Source organism: Protopterus annectens, chromosome 10.part0, assembly GCF_019279795.1.
Source record: "Protopterus annectens isolate FY-2018-M chromosome 10.part0, PAN1.0, whole genome shotgun sequence".
Lineage (NCBI taxonomy): Eukaryota > Metazoa > Chordata > Ceratodontiformes > Protopteridae > Protopterus > Protopterus annectens.
Window position 1 is genome coordinate 770,724,642 of NC_056744.1, and position 22,126 is coordinate 770,746,767.

Below are 22,126 nucleotides of genomic sequence, written 5' to 3' on the forward strand. Positions count from 1 at the left end.
AGACAAAATAGGCACAGCATCACATCAGAAAATAAACAGTCTGCTAGTTTAATGTCATTGCGATGGTACTGGCAGGGTATATGTCCCCTTCCCCAATGTAGTGCAATCCTCATCTTGGTAAACATAGGTGTGCTGGTGTGGGTGGCACAGCCCTACCCTTTGGAGGGTGTGGGGTGATGTAGAACCACAGACGTGATTGATAACTACTTAACCTGTTAAAATAAACTGTACAGTATTACAGCCGACTAAGCAGGGGTATACACACAACAATAACCCCAATGATGGCGGCTGTGTCCACAAGATACACAAGATCCACAACCAACTATATATACCAACCTCAGTATTACTGTACAGCTATACAGTGGGGAAGAGGTCATTTACACAGCTACTACTTTTGATGGAATGAATTTCCACAAGATGATACCTTTGAAGTGTTGGCATTTGCCAGTAAGCTCTTGGAAAGATGATCTCCTGGGACATGTATTTTCTGCAAACTGAAGTAGATACCTTTGCATGCACACACACTCTTACTTTGCAACACTTAGAGTAGAACCCCTACCTAGGTACTTATTGCTATTAATGTGTGTGGCCTTAATTGCACACACCACACAGCTTTAAGGATGAGGTGTGTCCCAGATTTCTTGTTAGGTGAACAACATCACCAGGTCTTGTACAGTATGGTAATGGGGGATGTACTTGTTGTTAATGAACAATACATAGTGTGACATACTGTCATATACACATTGATAAACACATAACAGTCATAGACAAATCTGAGAGACCTGGGTTTATCAGTGCTAACTACCTTGCCAGTGAGTCCATTCTGTTACAGATTATTAGCATACAGCACATGCATCATTGGGCTGGATAGTGTAATCAGTTGCCTGTATGGTTGATGCTGAAAGTGGTCCCCATACAGTGGACCTTGGGGCATGTATTGGTGGTACCATGGTGTAAAGACAGTATACCCAGCACCCACACCCCACACTGGATATTTTACTGACTGAAACCCATGATAATACTCTGACATACCCACATTCACACATTGACCAGGACTGCAATACAACCCCTTGTCTATCTCAAGAGTGCTACTACAGGGATATGCATCTACTGCACATGCCACAGGGATAGTAGTGTGATGGTTTGTCATGGCTCTCCTACTGTCAGCAACATCACAATCCCTTATACTGTATGGAAAGGTGTATTGTATTTGGAGAATGTGGCCTCAGAATGCTGTCTCCTACAAATATACACACTTGCACACATACACACACTTGCCAAGACTCAGAGGGTAACCCATGCCTATCTACTCATTTGTACAATAGTGTTGTGCTGGTACTGCAAGCTCCAGGTAGCCCATAGGGTGAAGAGTGTAACAGGGTACATGTAATGTCGATTACAGCAGCAGTCATTTCTAACTATGGCAATGGGGGTGTAGTGGGTGAGAAGGCCCTCAGTGTATTATCAACTACAGGTTTACAAACACACAGACACTGCTATTCTCAGTAATGCACACTGACACATTTCTCAGTACTGGGGTCCATAGGTGCAGGTGTTCCTAGGTGTGTACCAGGATATATGAGATGAGTAGGGCATGTGGGTACAGTGGTATCATGCTACCTGCCATTTGTCAGCAGGCCATCTATCAAATGATGCCATGTGAGTGATCCTCAGGGTGAGAGTTCAATGCAACATCAAATCATCTGGTTACCTCTTGCAGAGGGCCAGTGAGGTGCTCCAATTGACATGTATGCAACATATATTATATAACATGGTCGGTGTCTGTCCTGTAGTCCTGTTCCCAAGCATGTTCTGTTGACTGTGGTAGTTTAGTTGAGGTATCCATGGCATGTGGTGCATACAGGGTGGTGTTTCCTAGCTGTGGCATTCATAGCACAACTGGGCAGACATGTCAGTGTCAGTCAAGCATAGATTGCCTGTAAGCAGCCAAGATGGATACCTGACATCTGCACATCTGTACAGAGGACAGACAGACATCAGCTAGCCAACTGGTTATGCATTAGGATGAATGTTTTGACAGAAAGACATCTGACACTGATAGGTATGCCATTACTACATGACAGCAGCCCTCAATGACATATCCTATACACACAGTAGGCTACAGTTAATATCCACATCAGATTAATATCTAGTAGCAAATATTTAATGACATACAGCTCACACACCAAGTACATGATAGTCAGGACTCAGAGTCCAACTTTGCATGCAGGGTGTTTGGTTCCAGTACTACAATCTGCAATCTATTATTACTTGGGCAAGCAGTGTTAACAGTAGTAACATAATGATACACTACATGCAAGTGTGACTGCATATAACCTGGAATACTACCCATGTATGAAACAGACAAATGGTAAAAATTGTTGTATTAGCCATATATACTCAGGTGTCCCAAACAGTATACTCACACCCCTTTCTACAGTAATGACAGCACATATAATCATGTTACATACATGGAATAAAATACACTTATTAAAGATGCCATTACCCTGCCATTTCATCAGACTGGAATGTGATCAGTGGTTGCCAGGGCTGAGATATGCTTAGCAGGAGTAAGCATTGCTTAAATGTAACTCCTAAGCAGATTTGCGCACCGGTAAGCGAAGCTGAAATGGTGTAAGAGACTTTTAGTTTAAACGTATGTTAGCACTACTTACCATCGGGCAAACCTGTGCAAACATGCTTAAAGCTCCTGAAAACTGCCTTAACCAATCTGTATCCAACAGTTCTTGTTCTGCCTAACAACAAAATAAACAGCACTTGAACCCAGGACCCTGTACACTATAGTCACAGCAGTTAACCACTAAACCATCACAGCTGTGAAGATGTTTGTTGTTTTTTCCAATATATCTGCCAGTACACATACTGAATCGTAGTGAACAACTGCTTTGACTTCCACAATTATGTAGTACTTGTTAATTAAAATAGTGTTGAATCAGTTGTTATATCTAAATATATACATATCTTATGAATATGGTTGGATACATCTGGGAAGGTATATACAACACTCATGTATACACATAATAAGGATATATATATATATATATATATATATATATATATATATATATATATATATATATATACACAAATGCTGATATATGTATACATATACATACACATACAGATCGATTTATATATCTATATATTGTTTTATATATATATTCATATATATATATATATATATATATATATATATATATGTGTGTGTGTGTGTGTGTGTGTGTGTGTGTACAGACACACACACAAGTATATATATATATATATATGTATATATATATATATATATATATATATATATATATATATATATATATATATATATACATATATATATATATATATATATATGTGTGTGTGTGTGTGTGTGTATATATGTATGTGTGTGTATATATATATATATATATATATATATATATATATATATATATATATGCATAGCTATATATACCTATATATATATATGCATAGCTATATATACCTATATATATATATATATATATATATATATATATATGTGTGTGTGTGTGTGTGTGTGTGTGCATGTGTGTGTGTGTGTGTGTGTGTGTGTGTGTGTGTGTGTGTGTATTATATATATATATATATATATATATATATATATATATATATACATACATATATGTAGAACATATGCCCATCAGATGTACTGGAGTCATACCTCAGTAACAATAGTCACAACCTCTTAGTTCAAGGGGATGTCATGTAAGTGTTGCAGGTATAAATGTAGAATGTTGCTACAGTAACAGAGGTTGTGTTAACAGACATATTGTGTGGGAAGTCAAATCTGATTCTGACATGTATGCCATCAAATACTTACAGACATCATAAGATCATCATAGTTCAATTCCACACAAATCACAGTAATGATCCTGTAGAATACAGCAGAGATATGACCAATAACGGCGGATAGTCTGACACAATCTGGTCAGTCCAGAGGTATACACAGAACACCTTAGTTCAAAACGTGTGGACCAAGCCTGACAAAGTGGATGTTTACAGCCATGTAAATGGGGATATCACTAAAATACTGGAATAGATAAGCTCACACAGTTTATAGATTCACACATTCCTGTCTGTCCTAACACATATTAACTGGAGGAGCAAGTCCACATACTTCCCACTAGTTAATGACATACATCTTTACAGCATCCCGCTGCTTTATCAGAAATGCTCAACAGTTACGGTGGCCAGGCAACAGTACATCTGACAAATATCTGGACATAACATCACACTAGGTAAATACACTGAGCTGCTAGGCATGTCACTAAGCACTGTGCAAACTACAAGCAGATTGCCACAACAGTGGCCTAAGGTTCCTATGTGGGAATACACATGTACTTGCAAATACAGCAGGCACTACAAGAATGTAACAGCACAGAGTAACAGACACCAGTGTTAAAGTGCATACCCACAACCAATATGAACACAGCCACAACCACATTATGGTAAGCTGAATTAATATTACAGTATATGGACTGTGTGAACAAAACCATCCTCAAATGTGCCACTCACACACTAACTCTGCATATACTGGGCCAATACACAGTGTAGTCTGGTGCCTGACTGTGGTATGAGACATGTGTTAGTCTGGCCCTACAAACATGTATGCCAATAGGGAACCATAAACTGGAGCAGCATGCAACATCAGATAGAACAGGACCAGGAACAATGACATCTACCACAGTCTGTACACAGGCCAAGTAACATTTTCACAATACATACTCTGTCAACAATCACCATAAGTACACAGACCTCACTACTGTATGCACTACAACAGAATGTCCAGGTTTTGTCCTCAACTATAAGACCTAATATACATACCATGTCTAGCAGTCTGATATCTCACTGGCTTGTTATCAGGTATGATGTCAGTAAATAATGATATACTGTACATATGCACCCCTTACTGCATGACTTAACGACAAAGGTCGACAGACTTGGGGATGGAGTCACAAACACAGGGCCAAAATTGACATATTGCTATGATAAACTGACACATTTCCTGGTGTAACAGGCTTTGTTGTGACATATCTCCTCTGAGGGATATGCAGTCAGTAACTCACATGGATGTCACTATGTACTGACTGCAATCATCAGAGTATGCTACTGCATTTCTACAGAAAGGAAATGTGTGAGTAACACAACACATGTAAGACTCCAAACTCTGGCCAGTCTGCAGGTGAGAGTTTCCTCATCCACATAACACTGTCATGCCAGACTTTAAATCATTTAGAACAGCCATATCCACACAAACACTGTTAAACCAACATTACTTCAAATGTAGAACAGCAATACTTACATTCTGTCCACCCTGACTGGAACATCCCCCCCCCCCCTGTTTGTTGGCCTGTCTCCACAGTGTAGGTTGTAAGATGTCTTTCCAAATACCCTCTGTGATGCTGTTTGTCAAACACCCACATGACATTCTGCTCACAGTGAAGGAAAAGGGCCAATACCCACAGGAAGTGCTTAGTTATAGGAGTGTGTTTCCATGCAATTGGCTATGGGAATGATACCACAACTGTTCCACATGCAATTAGGAAGTGAGGGACTGCAATTCATGCACAGGCCATCATCTGACCATGAGCATTACTGACAGAACTGAAGCTGCTACCTATACAAAGCAGATATACTTTTCCACATCCACCAGAGAGGGAGAGAGAGGGACACACACACAGAGACACAATAAGAAAGGAAGGGAGCAAGAGAGTAAGAGCCAAACATGTTTGTGTATGATCCATGGGTGGAGAGTGGTATCTGTGCATTATAATGGTTGCCTATATTGTTTACTAATCTACACTGTCACTTGGTAATTGCACATGGCTGTACCCACTTATGGCTGAGGATTGTCTACAGTAATCTCTACAGTGTTTGGCAAATGTCAGCCTTGTAATGTGGACAATGGGACATATAGGTCCTCAATATAATGATGTAGCCAAACCCACACTGCAATAGATGCTGTCATTACACAATCACCCCAACACCCACACAGGATACTGATGACACACAAACAAACACACACTTACCTGACTATGTATTGCTATTACAGTGTTATACAGTTATTGGACATGCGACTGAGCTGACATTTTGGAGGGCTCTCCAACGGTATCTTTGAAGGTGAGTGACATCAGCAACAGTGCGAAAGGAGGGATAAGGAAAGTGTAGTACATGTGAATGTCCACAAAAGCAGGTGTCAATGAAGACACACACACACTCTCTCAGGGAAACACACATATTATCATGGTTGGTGGGGTCAGGATTAGAAATTCTACCTAACTACTTTGCTTTGCTACAGTATTACGCAGTTATCACAAGTGTCATGGAGCTTATAGGGCTGGCCTTTGTCCAAAGGGGTATTTCAAGGTGACTGACAGCAGGCATGCTAAAGTAGGGCAATGGGAGGTGTAGTGACTGTGACTGACTTCAAAATCATTAATCACCACACACACACACACACACACACACACACACACACACACACACACACACACACACACACACACACACACACACACACACACACACACACACACACACACACACACACACACACACACACACTTGCCAGTACTGAGATGCATAGGTTCATTGCTTCACAGGTGTGTAGTATGTGAATGGGCCAAAAGGCTGTACAAGGCTAGGCAAAGGGAATACATTGGCATCAGGCCACATGACAATGGTCTCCAGTGTGGCTCAGGGGTATAGTCCCAGGATTGGTCCCCACAGGTGGGTATTGTATTAACCATCCACCCATCTGGGTTACTATTGTGGATTGCCAGTGATGTGCACTGCTTCCTATGCATGTGATCTATGTTCCATAACATGGACAGTGTCTGGGTTGTGCACATGTCTCACATGCATGTTCTGTGACATGCGGAAGTGTACTTGAGGTCTCTGGGGCATGTTGTGTGGACAGATTTATCTTCTGATGTGGCATTCCTGACCTCATTTTGTGAGACCTGGCTATGGAACTGAGGTGTTGCTTGCACCTACATTGACAGCATGATACACGTATTCAGTGGAATTAGTGGCATATGTCCATACAGGGCATGTGTATAAGGCATGGTATTCCCTTTGTGTGTTACATTTGCAGACTCTACAGCTGTTGCAGGTGTCCAGTGGGGAATATAGCAAAAGGACCACTGTAAGCATTTATGTGCCTACTGTAGGGATGGAACAGGGTGCCATGTCCTTTTACTTGCTGGATAATACACACTCAAGTCAGGAGATGTAACACATCACAGTACTTTCTGATGTCAGTGGCACTGTTGTTGTCAATATGAATGCAGTCCACTGCAACCACACCATGGTTACTATCTGTGAGGCAATATGCAGGGAAGTACTCATACAGTGGTTGTTGCTTAGCCAAGTGTGTTTGTGTATGAGATGTGTGTGGAGAGTGTTCTCTGAGTAATACAAGGGTTGCCTATATTGTTCATCAATCCATATTGTCACATGTAGGGCTATGGATTGTGTACACCAGCCTCTCTGGTGTTTAGCATCTCTTGTCCATGTAAGGTGGACATTGTGACATATACTAGGTCCTCAACATAATAGTGTAGCAAAATCTGATCCACAATGCATTCTGTTATTACACAGTCACAGTAACCTCCACACAGGATACTGAATGACAGACACACACAGATGCTTGTCAGTACTGAGATTCAAACCCCTACCTAGAGTATGTATTGCTATTACCGTGTACCACATTTATTGCATGCACCATGGAGCTCATAGGATGGATGTTGTTCCAAGGTATTTCTAAGGTGAGGAACATCACCAGCCCCTTGTAAATACTGGCATTGGGTGATGTACTAGTTGAGAGATCCAAAATTAATTTTATGCAAAACACACATTTACATTTGCCAGGGGTGAGGTTCAAACCTGTATCTAGCAATCTTTACAGACCATTATGTTACGCATTTACCACATGCACCACTGACCTGTCATGGTTTAGGGTTGGCAACAGGTACTTCTAAGGTGGATGATATCTGCAGGACTGCTAAAGTCAGGTTCTGAGATGTGTAGTGGGTGTAGATGGGGACAAAATGTTTGAAGTACACACATAAAACCTTGCCACAGATGATATTCAAACCCATACCTGTGTAGTTACTGCTACAACATTGTTCCGCATTTATGGCAAGCACCATGGAGCTTATGTGTTGGAGAACTCACCATAGGTGTCTTTGAAGGTGACTAACATCAGCAGCAGTGCTAAAGGAGGGGTATAGGGAGAGTAGCAAGTGTAAATGTCCATAATATCTGGTATTATCAATGACACACAGTTTCCAAGTTTGGGATTAGAACTCTTACCTAACTAGTATGTCACACTAGAGCATTATGCAATTATCACATGCACCACGGAGCTTACAGGGCTGAACCTTGTCCAAAGAGGTATTTTAAGGTGACTGACATCAGCAAGCTTGCTGAAGTAGGAGAATGGGAGATGTAGTGACTGTGAATGACCTTAAAAGCATTGAGCCCTACACACACAAACACACACACAGTTCCCATATCTGGGAATTAGAACTCCTACCTAACTAGTACATCACACTATAGCATTACACAATTATTACATGTGCCACAGTGCTTACAGGGCTGAAACTTATCCAAAGAGGTATTTCAAGATGACTGACATTAGCAGGCTTGTTAAAGTAGGGCAATGGGAGGTGTAGTTACTGTGAATGGCCTCAAAATCATTGCAAACACACACAGTTTCACAGTTGCCATGTCTTGGATTATAGCTCCTACCTAACTAGTACATCACACTATAGTATTACGCAGTTATTGCATGTGCCACAGAGCTTACAGGGCTAAACCTTCTCCAAAGAGGTATTTCAAGGTGACTGACATTAGCAGGCTTGCTAAAGTGGGGCAATGGGAGCTGTAGTTACTGTGAATGGCCTCAAAATCATTGATCCCTACACACACAAACACACACGCAGTTCCCATGCCTGGAAATTAGAACTCCTACCTAACTTGTACATCACACTATACCATTACACAGTTATTGCACATGCTACAGAGCTCACAGTACTGAACCTTCTCCAAAGAAGCATTTCAAGGTGACTGACATCAGCAGGCTTGCTAAAGTAGGGTAACTTGAGGTGTAGTTACTGTGAATAGCCTCATAATCATTGACTCCTACACCCACAAACACACAGTTTCACAGGTGCCATGTCTGAGATTAGAACTCTTACCTAAGTAGTACATCATACTATAGCATTCTGCAGTTAATACATGCACCATGATGCTTACAGGGCTGAACCTTCTCAAAAGAGATATTTAAAGGTGACTGACATCAGTGGGAGGTGTAGTTACTGTGAATGGCATCAAAATCATTGATCCCTACACACACATACATACACACACAGGTGTCATGTCTGGGATTAGAACTCTTAGCTAACTAGTACATTACACTATAGCATTATGCAGTTATTGCACATGCCACAGAGCTTACAGGGCTGAACCTTGTCCAAAGAGATATTTCAAGGTGACTGACATCAGCAGGCTTGCTAAAATAGGGCAATGGGAGGTGTAGTTACTGTGAATAGCCTCAAAATCATTGATCCCTCCACACACACACACACACACACACACACACACACACACACACACACACACACACACACACACACACACACACACACACACACACACACACACAGTTCCCATGTCTGGGAATAAGAACTCCTACCTAACTAGTACATCACTATTCTATCCTCTTCCTAACATTATATGAGTGATATCTGATAAGTATCCCTATAGTTGTCCCTTCATCCCAGTAGTATTTAGGGGGTTATTCACAGTTCATGCAGTAGGACATGGTGGGCCTGCTACTGGGATTTGTCAACATGGCCTTGCATTTGTGTTCTGTGGACTGTTATGTTGTTATTTGGGACCTTATGAAATAACATACATTGGCAGTATGGGTAAGGCACAGACCTTTGCCAGAGGACTGTAGGGCATTTGATAGTGATGCAGGCCAGTGCATTCTGTCACTCCTACAGTCCCAGGCTGCAAGTCGCTGGATTCCCCTGGGGTGACAGGGTAGGTGTGTGAGATGTTAATGGCAATAGTTCCTGTCCTTATTAATCCATTGATGTGGATGCTGGCAGGGTGCTGCTTACAGCTAGGGACACACCTGCATGGGACACCTCTTCAGCATGCTGCATTCTGTGGGTATTCCCATACAGAAGTGGGGTTCATACTGTACTCCTTCTCAACAGCAGGGATATGACCTGAGATGGACCTGTGGCTGATGGTGGGGTGAGCTGAATGCATGTGTGATATGGAAGCTTCTTGCAGCTGACTCACAGTTATACCTGGGACATTCCCCTTATGCTGGCTTGTGCGGGACATCAGCAGTTTCTCATTACTTCATAACTGTGCCTTTTGTGGTCTGCCAGTGATTGGCCAGACTACATCAGTATTCCACCCTACACAACCAACTAATGTGCTGCTAACCTGTATGTACAATTCCAAAGGTGTGTGTATTTGACAGTTACATTTTATATACTCTGTCTAGGGTACTTCCACATGTGTACTGTGTTTGTCTGGGCCCACATTCATGGCATGTCCATCTTTCAGATGGTGACAGATATTACATCTGAGCAATGAGTATGGATGACTGCTAGATTGGGTCTTGCTGGGATGCATTGTGGTTAGCACTGCAGTTGTCAGAACATGGCCCTGTCATCAACAGTACTGGCCATAGGCTACCAGAACACCAGAACACAACTGTCCATGCCTACATGCTGTCCACTTCTACACAATATACAACACACAACAACCTAACACACAGAGCCCTGCATATTGTACATGTGCAACAATCTATCCTGCTAATTGGGCCAGCTCGGGTAATCTGTGCTCCGCTGTTATTAAACCCACATGTACATGTTACTACATTTCTACATAGGATTGTTGGTTGGGGGCACACCTGATAACTGTAAACATTTGCTATGACTGTACTGGTATTTCAGATACTCTGTTGGCTTCCATTTCATTTTGTATTCTGACCTATCATGCAAACTAGAGGCATATCAGTGGAGTACAGATCTTAGGTTTTATTGACCTACATTTCACTTTCAGACTTCTTACCCTTCAGAACTAACATCCAACTGTCTGACCTGTTGTAGTCTGTCTGCTTAGGTCTGGATGGGGGCTGTTCTCCGTTGCCATCAATTGGAGGCCTTAGCACAGCCTTTTTCTGTGGTCATCAACACCTGTCCTGCTGGCTGAGACTGTTGCTGAGTAGGTTAGCCTCACTGACATGCATGTGTGTGTCCTATGGGCACATATCTGGCCCACCACATGTCCTGCAGTGGGATTTGTCCCCTTGCCTAGTACTGGCTACTTTGTTGACACCAGCATTTGTTATGGATTTCATACTGCCCATATAGGTGTCTACTATCTGCTGCCATCCCATTCAGCCACCTGATTCCTTTGCATGCTCACATCCATACCATAGATACCAGTAGCAGAACATGCTACTCCATTCAGCAATTGATAGGGATAGTGACTAACCTTGTGGCTGTGCCAGTATTGAGGATGGTGCTGGTGGGCTGACTATGTCAGGTGCATGTAGTACACTCCCTATACATGTTAAAGCACAGGTAGTGTCACGTTTGGCATCCCTTTTGCTGTATGTGTGAGTCAGAGAGAGGTGTCATTCCATGGGTTTCTACTGTGTCAGTGTATGTGCTATGCATTGCCTCTTTGCCTGGCCATAATGGGCATGCCTCCTTCTGCCTACAAGGGCAGGCTCAGGGTGTTCCTCCTCTGAGTCACTCTGTGCCTGTGCTGGCCTTGGCAATGGTCGAGGGCTGTGTGGCCCTGCCCCGTGCTGTTCCTGCTGCAGCTGTTTTCGCAGGATCATATTGTGCAGCATGGCACATACAATGAAAATTTGTGTACATGTAGCTGTAGAGTACTGCAATGCTCCACCGGATATGTCCAGGCACCGGAACCGTGACTTGAGCATCCCAAACACACTATTATGATTTTGGTTTGTGCGTGTTCCTCATTATGGAGTTCTTGTCCAGGTGTGTGTGCATTTCTGATGGGTGTCATGAGCCAAGGATCCAGTGCGTAACCAACATCCCCCACTAGGTGGCCATATGGGATGTCCCCACTGGCAAATCTCTGGTACAGCTGCATCATATGCCAGATGTGGGATTCGTGATAGCTTCCAGGCCTGCCAGCACAAACATTCATTATAATGCCCTGGGCATCGCACATGACCTAGCAGTTGATAGAGGGGATGCCCTTGTGGTTTACGTAGACTCTACCCCTTTCCCTGAGTGGTGCTTTGATGTGTATGTGCGTGCAGTCTATAGCACCCACTACCTCAGGGTATTCTGCTATTTGGTGGAAGAGATGCATTTTGCTGGTCAACACCTCACAGCTGTTGAGGAAATATATGTGCCCACCAGCATGTGCTGACATGGCATCCAGGAACTGGTGGAGTACCCTGGATGCTGATACCTGTGAGATCCCCATGATATCCCCAGTTGGCCTTTGGAAGGTACCTGTGGCTAGTATTCTTAAGTCTACACATACCTTGCTATCCGCCGGGATGGGTTCCCCTCTGTGGTTCTGTGTGTGAGGCATGGCTGTCACAGCTCAACAATTTGGTATAAGAGGTCACTGCCCACCCTATAGCGCTCCACTATCTCCATCTCATGTAGCCCCTGGTAGGTTACCCTGGGTCTGTACACTCTTCTCCTTCTCCTCACTGTGTGCTGGTCATCAGCATTCTCATCCTCACCACCCTCAGCCTCTTCCATATATCGCTGTATGAGAGCGACAACAGCCCCTATCATTTTGTTGCTTTTGTTAGGTAAAATTTCCCTATTTGTGTACACCAGTGGTGTAGAGTTTGTGGGAAAAAACAGAGTGAAAGGTTTTAGCATAGTTTATAGTAGTTTGCTGGGCTGGGCTGGGTTGCTGCCTGTATAACTGACTGATTCTGATACATTTCACCTGCCAGCTATGCTAGTTCTCCTTGATTACCTTCCTACTGCTGTTTTCCCTTCCCATTACCTTCCCGTTTAAGCCCAGAGGTGCGCCAGGCAAACCCAGTGCTCAGATGTGAACAGAGCTGCTATTTCCTGTTTCTTTTTTTTTTTTTGCTTAAAACCCGGTGCATGGTACACACACCCATTTAGGCAATGTAAATACTGCTAGGCAGCTTCAAACACACCCCCTTCCTTAGCTGTGCTTAGCTAAGGGCAAACACGGGCCACTGTGCTCCAATAATCTTACGGCAGTCATGACACTCTCCCTCATGAGGTCATCTAGCTCTTAGGCTTAGACCATGGTGTTATTGCACCTACACGGTTGGGTGCAAGCTAACACTGAGGGGAAATCTGTGATTCAGTATTATTCTCCTCATTTGCATAGAACTGACTGCTAATGCATGGTTACAAAACTGACACTCAGCCTTCCCTAATAACAACCACTATTCTATGGTTTTCTTGTTTTATGCATGCCATTGACTATTATGGCAAAATGATGATTTTGGTTTAAAAGCTTATTTCCAGCTTTTTTCTTATTTTCGGGCCATCCCATTTGCATACTGCTGCCCTACGCTTAAACTGGCGAAATCGGCCAAAAAAAAAGTTATTTTTTATCATTTTGAAACGATTTCTCATGCCTATGGGCATATATTTGGCCAATGGCATGCCTAACCCTTATAATACATGCTTTTTTACAAGCTGTCATGCCTCCGTTTTGTAGTTTACAGAAATGTATTCAGCTACTGGCTGAATACATTTCTGCAGTCTATACTATTCCTGCACGGACGCCTGCCTGCTTCCTGGATTGCTAATTCACCTCATTTGCATGGTTTTCACCAGCAAATGAGGTAATTAGCATACAGGGGCTTTGTCTGTGCAGGAAAAGTGCAGGAGCGCTCATGCACATCCCGAGAGCTTGTTCCTGGCTTGCACGTTGGCCATATTGCCTGCAGCAGCTCTTGCAATATTCCTGCACACCGTGCAGAGCTTGCTGAATCCTGGGGACTTATGTCTATGAATCACATTATGATTGGGCCATGTAAATAACCTGTTGAGCAGGATGCATTTATGGGACTGAGACTCCTTCTTTTGAACACAGTGACCAAATTGTACAGGGGCAGAGCCATGAATTCTTTGGTGCAACAAGAAGGAAAGGAAGACTGGCTGTCTTATGTACAGAAACATCAAGAGAAAAAGAGAAGTATGACATGTTCATTTCTAAAATTTCTGAAAAACTAAGTATAGTCTTAATCATGTTATAATCTTGATAACTGTTTAAAAACAGGATGGAGGACAGACACTGTAAACATATATTAAATAAAAATAACACTGTTTTCATATTGAAAAAAAGCTAGAGTTAAAACAGATGTTCATAGGTTCATAGGTAGGTACTAGGCTATCTGACAGAGGGCATTTATAAGCCTAGCCAGAGTGTGTCGGCTTTCGCCACCCCATTGATTAATTAACTGATCCTCTGTCAAGCAGAGCCAATGAAGTAATCCCAGGGGTGTATTTTCTGTTACCCATCCGCTTGTCAAGGTTTCTCTTGAAGAGTGTTAGTGAGGGGCTCTGCCTGATGTAATTTGGAATTTTGTTGCAACGCATGGGGAGTCTCTGTGACAGGAATCTATCCCTCCAGCATGTTCTATTTATTGTTGTGGCGAGGTTTAGCTCACAAGAGCATGTGGCTCACAGTGACTTGGATTTATTTAGGTGGAGCATGTCCATCAATTCTGAGTTGGACATGGCTTTGTAAGTCAGGCAGAGATCACCTCTGAGTAAGCGATATGCCACTGAGTACAGCCAGAGTTTTTTCAGTAGGGCTGCATAGGACATATGTTTGAGACCAGTAATCCTCTTGATGAGGTACTTTTGTGGTCTTTCCAGCTTTTGGAAGTGTCTTGTGAGGTACATCCCAAATGGGACATTGTACTCTATGATGGGTCTAATGAGTGACGAGTAGAGGGCACTATAACCTCTTTATTTCTAGATGCGAACCCTTTAGTAATTAGATGGGCCACATAGAAGGATTTCCTAACTACTTTGGCAATATGATTGTCAAAGGAGAGATTACTATCTACCTGGGTCACCAGATCTCTTATTACCTTTTCTGTATTAAGGGGGCTGCCACCAATGTGGTAATTCATGGGTGTTTTGTTTTTCCCAAATGGGATGACTATTCATTTCTTGGAATTTAGCTTGAGGCCATGACTTTGACACCAGGTGTCCGTCTCAGTAAGGCCCTTTTGGAGGATGTCCACGTCAGTCGGAGAGTCAATTATGGCTCCCAGTTTGCAGTCATCGGCGAACTTGGTTAGCCATAGTCCTCCTGTGTTTGCCTGTACTTCTGAGAAGTATATGCCAAACAGTAGGGGTCCCTGGACCGAGCCTTGCGGGACACCACTTGTGACTGGTTTAGAGTCGGACCTGGAGCCTGCTATTCTTATTGTGTGAGTTCTGTCTGTAAGCCAGTTGGCAACCCATCTCATGACATAGGGGTTTATGCTCAGGCTGGTGAGTTTTTCTGTAATACCTGAGTGGGGAATGGTCTCGAAAGCCTTGGTGAGGTCAAGGTAGGCTGTGTGAACCACCTTTCCCTCATCTATGGCCTTGGTGACTGCCTCAAAGAAGTCAACCAGGTTTAGTAGGCATGATCTGCCCTTAACAAAGCTGAACTGGATCGGGTCAAGTGTTTGGAGGTTCCCAAAGTTTTTGTTAATGAGTTCCATGATGATGCACTCCATAGCCTTGCAGACCAGGCTAGTCAAGCTTATGGGGCGATAGTTAACAGGGTCAGTTGTGGTCCCTCCTTTGTGGAGAGGAATAACCGTTGTTGTGTGCCATTCTATGGGCACGTAGCCTGTGGAGAGGCTGAGGTTGAACAGCGTGTTTAGGTCAGGGGTTAGTTCGCTCTGTAGTTCATGCAAGACGCAGCCTGGGACACCATCTGATCCCATTGATGCTGTGTTTTTGGCTTTTGAAAGGGCTGTTTTCACTTGTGCGTCTGTGATTTTTGGGACACTACACTTTTCCGTTATTGTTGTGGGCCCTTTTGGAGGTGAGAGGGGGTGAAGTTTGCACTGAATCTATCTGCCAGGATGTTGGCAATATCAGTAGGTTCAGTATATTTTGTGCTATTTTGCACTAGTTCAGTGCATATCTGTGAGTTGCCACTTAGATTGTTAACATAGCTAAAGAAGGCTTTGTGGTTATCTTTTGAATCCTTGGCTATTTTTCATTCAAAGTTAGCCTTGGATGATTTCATGAGGGACCTCAGTTTCTTATTGATACTGATCAGAAATGTCTTTCCTTCTTGGGATTTGCTTTTTTTCTGAACTAGTTTCCTCCTTCTATTGTATAGCCTGTTTATTGCAGGGGTCCACCAAACTGGTTTCCTTCTCTTAGAGAAGTGAGTCTTGGTTTTGCTAGGGATGGCATGATCCATGCATCCTTGTAGGTGCTCATAGAGTGCATTTGTAAAGGTTTCTGCATCTTGGGCAGTATTATCCTTTAGCGTGGGGGCTATGAAACTTACCACCTCTGTCTTAAGTAAGGTGAAGTTTGCTTTAGAAAAGTTTTTTACTGTGGTTTCCTTAGTTGGGGGTGGTGGTAGGGTGTGGACATCCAGAGTGATTAGTTTATGGTCTGATCTAACCAGTGACGGGTTGACCTCCGATGTGGAACACCTGTTGCCCATGTTGGTGATGACCAGGTCCAATATGTTTTCACCTCTGGTAGGGGGGTTTACCAGCTGATCCAGGGCATTTGAGTTGAATTCCATGAAGCGCTGGGCCTGGGAATTTGTACTCGCGTAGTTTTCCCAGTGAATAGTAGGGTAATTGAAATCACCCAATATCAGGGTGTTTGGTAGGACCTTCATGTTTTCCAGTGTCTATAGAAAGGTGGAGTGGTGGTCCTGGGTCATGGAGGGTGATCTGTAGCAGGCCACAATTTGCATTGCAGAGTTGCCCAATGTTAGTTGCACATGGATGATCTCAGAGGTATCATGTTGCGTCACTAACCTGGAGGTGTAGGTATCCTTGATGAATATGGATACACCCCCTCCTTTTGTGTTTCGGTCCGTGTTCTGTGGCCGAAACATGTAGTATGAGTTGTAGCCCGGTAGTGCTGCGGTGCACTCTGGAGCCTTGAACCAGGTTTCAGTTACTGCACAGATGTCAACGTTCTCCATACTGAGGAGTGCTTTGAGCGCATGCATTTTGAGATTTAAACTCCTGGCGTTGAGTAGCATAACCCTCAGTTTTTTGTTAACTGTGCTGTTTACGGAGGTGGGTTTGACTTTCGAGCCTTGCCTAAAAAATGCACTATGGGGGCAGCAAGATCCTTGGCCAGTATTTGAAAGCCTAGGGGTGACAGGTGCAAGCCGTCTCTTGCGAATGTGATACATTTTGCCACAGTTTGCAGTGAGAGCTGAAAATGACTCCCTGACCATATACACTGTCACACTATACAGTTTTGATGGAGAAAGCACAATTTTCTGCATGTTTTATTTTGTTGCTAATGATGACCTCCCTATCATATATTATAGGTACACCTTCATCTTACAGCATTAGGGTAGGTCTTGTCTTTCCGCTTTTCCCAGTTAGGGGTCGCCACAGCGGAAATCCGGTCCGCTAATGATTGGCAGTAGATTTTTATGTGCTGGCTTGCCGGGCCTAACGCACAAACATATAGAAAAAGAGCATTTAGTTAATGTATTCAGGCTATCACCATGGATAGTACACACTGGCTGCTATATTTCTGTTTTAGCTGCAAACATTGAAAACACATGTACAAACACATGTATATATACATATTAATCTATGGCGTAATATAGACTACACAAATATTCGATTGCCAGAATATCAGTCCAATGTGATGGAAAATCAACATAATGATAAAAACAGGTAAAAACATATTTGTATGTAGGGAACTTTCCCCCTGCACCCCCACACCCCCCTGCACTTTATATATACCAACTCTGAGATTGTACTACAATGGGGGAAAGGACAAATTCCCTAATTCCCTAATCACTGCTGCACCATGATTCTGCACAGGAAAAAGCTAGTAATGTTTGAACAGCTTGTCAGTAAAATTAATGAAAATGAATGAATCTGATATATATATATATATATATATATATATATATATATATATATATATAAAATATATATTTATTTATAAATATATATATATATATATATATATATATATATATATATATATACACCCATACCCACACTGACAAAACTGTATAAACAAAACAGAGGTCGGCTAAAACTTAAATTGATAAATGATGGTACATCTACACACACACACACACACACACACACACACACACACACACACACACACACACACACACACACACACACACACAGACACACACACACACACACACACACACACACAGACACACACACACACATACAGGCATACACACATATATGTGTGTTTATATATATACACACATATATATATATATATATATATATGTATATATATATATATATATATATATATATATATATATATATAGATATATATATATATATATAGATATATATATATATATATATATATATATATATATATATATATGCACTGCATGTGTGTGTGTGTGTGGCTCACATATATCTGTGTTTATATATATATGCACTGCATGTGTGTGTGTGCGTACGCACACGTGCACACGCGCGCATGCACACGCATGCGTGTGTGTGCATAGGTGTGCCGTCATTTGTTAACTGAAGTTTTGTTTATACAGTTTTGTCAACAAAAGAGATGTCTGACAGTTGCCCAAGATCGACAATTCCGTGGGTTGGGGAATACCTTGGGGACTGTGTGATCTTGGAGTTAGCATATATAATTAACAGGGGGTACAGGTGGCTTGCCCCTTACAAAAAAGATGTGTTTGCTTTGTATGGTCCAAGGTTAATCCTTGGAGCATGTGCATAACTTGCTGGCATTGTATTGTGGACGTTAACATGTCAACATTATGTCTTTGACATTTAGTGGATTCAATCTGGATCACTAGATCCAAATCTCTCTCTCTCTCTATAAAGTTGGATGCGTAAATATATACAATTAGCTAGATATCACAAACAGATTACCTTAATTTGGCATTCACTGTTTGCATTGCATTGTTGTAGTATTCCAACTGCAATATAAACTTCACAGTACTTTTCTGTTAAACCCCTACCACGTCTTTGTGCTGCTGTGTTTTGGAGCTATTTTATCATTCATGCAGGACTGACAAATGTGATGTGAAAACAAACATTTTCATTAGGTAAGGTTACCTTTTTTTTTTATTTCATTTGGCAAGCAGGCAGTACTGCAGAGACGAATGTCTTGTGTGGTGCTGCACGATCGTAGTTTTTACAATGTGGAGAATGATTCCTTTCATTTTCATGTGAGGGCTGACTGAATAAACCAAGGACTGTGAGCTTTGGCAAGACCTTTTTTTTTTTTTATGGGTATTGTACTGCAGTACAACTGTGGAGACTTTTTCAGAGCACCTCGCATAGCTGGAAACATACAGCTGCAATGTGATATGTTCTTTATAAAGTTTGCAGTTGTTGATTTGACAGCAGTACGCATTAATCCTGAGAATACATGCTAAACATCACCCGATCCAGGCATATTCAGTAAGTAGTATGAATCTTTTCACCTTCTCTACTAATGGTATTCCCCTACATTAACCTTCTTCTACAGTGAGACAAGATTCTCTCTTAACTATTATACTAAAAAGGTAACTAGCTTCTGGCTGAAACCATTTGTAAAAAAAAAAAAATAACCTTCCCCAACTGGTAAGGGTTTAACGGTTGACTGCAGCTATTTCTGCAATGACCAAATGGTCCTGTACACCTAACATTACAATAGACACTCGTCAGTCAGTTGTACAAAAGTAGCTGTCACCCACAAACTTGTGTCCAGTACTGAAATACCAGCAAAATACAGCAGCGCGAACTGGTAGGGGTTTAACTGAAAAGTACTAATTTCACTTTTGAATAACTAACTTGATTTGGTTACCCAGAAAACTTCACTTTTGAATAATAAGTTGATTTGGTTATCTGGAACACTTTGCTGTTATATGCAGATTCATAGATGATAGTTCCCATGACATAATTATGAGAAAGTGGCCACTCAGTCAAAATGGACAAATTACGGAAAACAAAAGATCAAAACCACAGCACAGACTTTCAACATTGCAGAAAAAAATGTAACATCATCATGTACAATACAGTTGCTAATGAAATATGGCATTAAACAAAGGTTTCTAGAAACATACTGTAACCTTTCGATGTGTAATTTAATATTTTCCTTTATGCTTCACTTTGAAAGAACATCAATATTTAAATAAAGATTTTTAGTTTTGCTATTTATATTATGTGCCCATTTAAAGACAAGTCATTTAATGTGTTTACTATGAGTAATTGGTTAGCCGATCAAAGATGCTTTCATCCTCACAGTAAACACTTTTCCCATTTCAGTAGTAAGTACCATACTGTCTTTGTTCTGATTTCAACTTCAGTACAATCTGCAGAATATGATAACCAAGACATAATCAGAAATACTAATGTCTGTTCATTGTCTTGTTTACAGGTTGTAATGTGCTTCATTGTAATGGGCATGTCTGGGTTGAACCCGCCCAGTTTTTTCATATGGGCACCGATATTTCAATAAACTGCAAGTCTTCTATAGAGAACTGCCGCCGTAAAAAGTTCAGTATGGTATTAGATGGAACAGCAGTGACTGAGAATTTGCATATTGTTAATGAAAGTACAGTACAACTTCGACTTCATCGATTCATGAAGCCTTGTTCAACGGTTGTCTGTTTTGTGACGTGTGGCAATGAAGAGAAAGACCATTTAGTCAATGGAAAAGATTTCTCTCCTGGATGTAAGTACCTGTAGCATAGAAGTGCAAATAAATGTGTCTGTACAATGGTAATATTCAGAACTCAGTGTTTAGATAAGTCAGAGGAGTTCTCAAAAATGAATAATTGTGGGCGAGGAATTTTCTGTACTTGTGTTTGTGTTCAGAAATGATGTCCCCCAAATTTACATTTTTATTTTTTGAAAGACTTTTCTGTTTATCCCAAAGTAACCAAAGATAGGCGTGTGACCACGCGACCACTTGAAACAAAATAACCAGAAAAGGGTTCACATAGGCCAGGCTGTCTAGTCTTGGTGAAAAAGATTTCCAGCAAGTGTAAACCACAGTTGACAAAGTTCATTCACATCAATACACATACATTAAGCGCTTTCATCCAAAATAACCAGGACTTCTTCAGAACATTTGGTCTTCTGCTTTTTGATGATGTGTGCTTGATGTTTAGCCAGTTGATGTTCAGCAGACTTGATCTTCTGAACTAGACCAAGATAAAGTTATAAATGTGTATGTATGTATATATATATATATATATATATATATATATATATATATATATATATATATATTTACTTAACCAAGACAACAGCACCAAAACCTTATTTCCAATGAACGTTCACGTCACCGGAATTTTAATCTGGAAAGGAGGCAGTTAGCTAACATTAAAAGACAAAGACACAAGATTTTATCTCCTATTATGTCTTTTTCTCTGTGATTATGTAACATATTAAAGGCGGCTTGATGTTTTCTTAGTAGAAGATCGGAGGTATTGGCACAGTGTAAATAGTTTTTCTTGTAGTTATAGTAGGTATAGATGTTGGATTTCTTATGATCACTATTGATTTTGTTTTTATTAATATGTGACAACATTCAATTTTTCATAACCTCTGTTTTACAAGATTACATGTTATGACACATAATTTGCAATAAAGATTATTTTGAAAAAAAAAAAAAAAAAAGACAAAGACACCGAACCATGTCAAACCCACACAGATATACCAACTCTGAGATCGCACTATAATGGGGAAAAGGGCAAATTTCTCCATGTTGGCCAACTTCCTCCTTTCCCGGATTAAAATTTCAGTGTTGTGATCGTTCATTAAAATAAGGTTTTGGTGTTGTTGTCTCGGTTAAGTAAGATTCAATTAAATGGAATTTCGGTCTACTGAAGTAGA

The 22,126-nt window shown here is 41.4% G+C and overlaps 1 protein-coding gene across 1 annotated transcript in view; it reads left to right on the forward strand.

Annotated features, from left to right (window-relative positions):
• IL23R (interleukin 23 receptor) overlaps positions 1-22,126 on the forward strand; it is a 168,448-nt gene that overhangs the window by 93,374 nt on the left and 52,948 nt on the right. Inside the window, exon 3 of the mRNA XM_044086805.1 lies at positions 20,664-20,960. Within this exon, the coding sequence (XP_043942740.1) occupies positions 20,664-20,960 (297 nt within the window). The remainder of the gene's footprint in view (positions 1-20,663; positions 20,961-22,126) is intronic.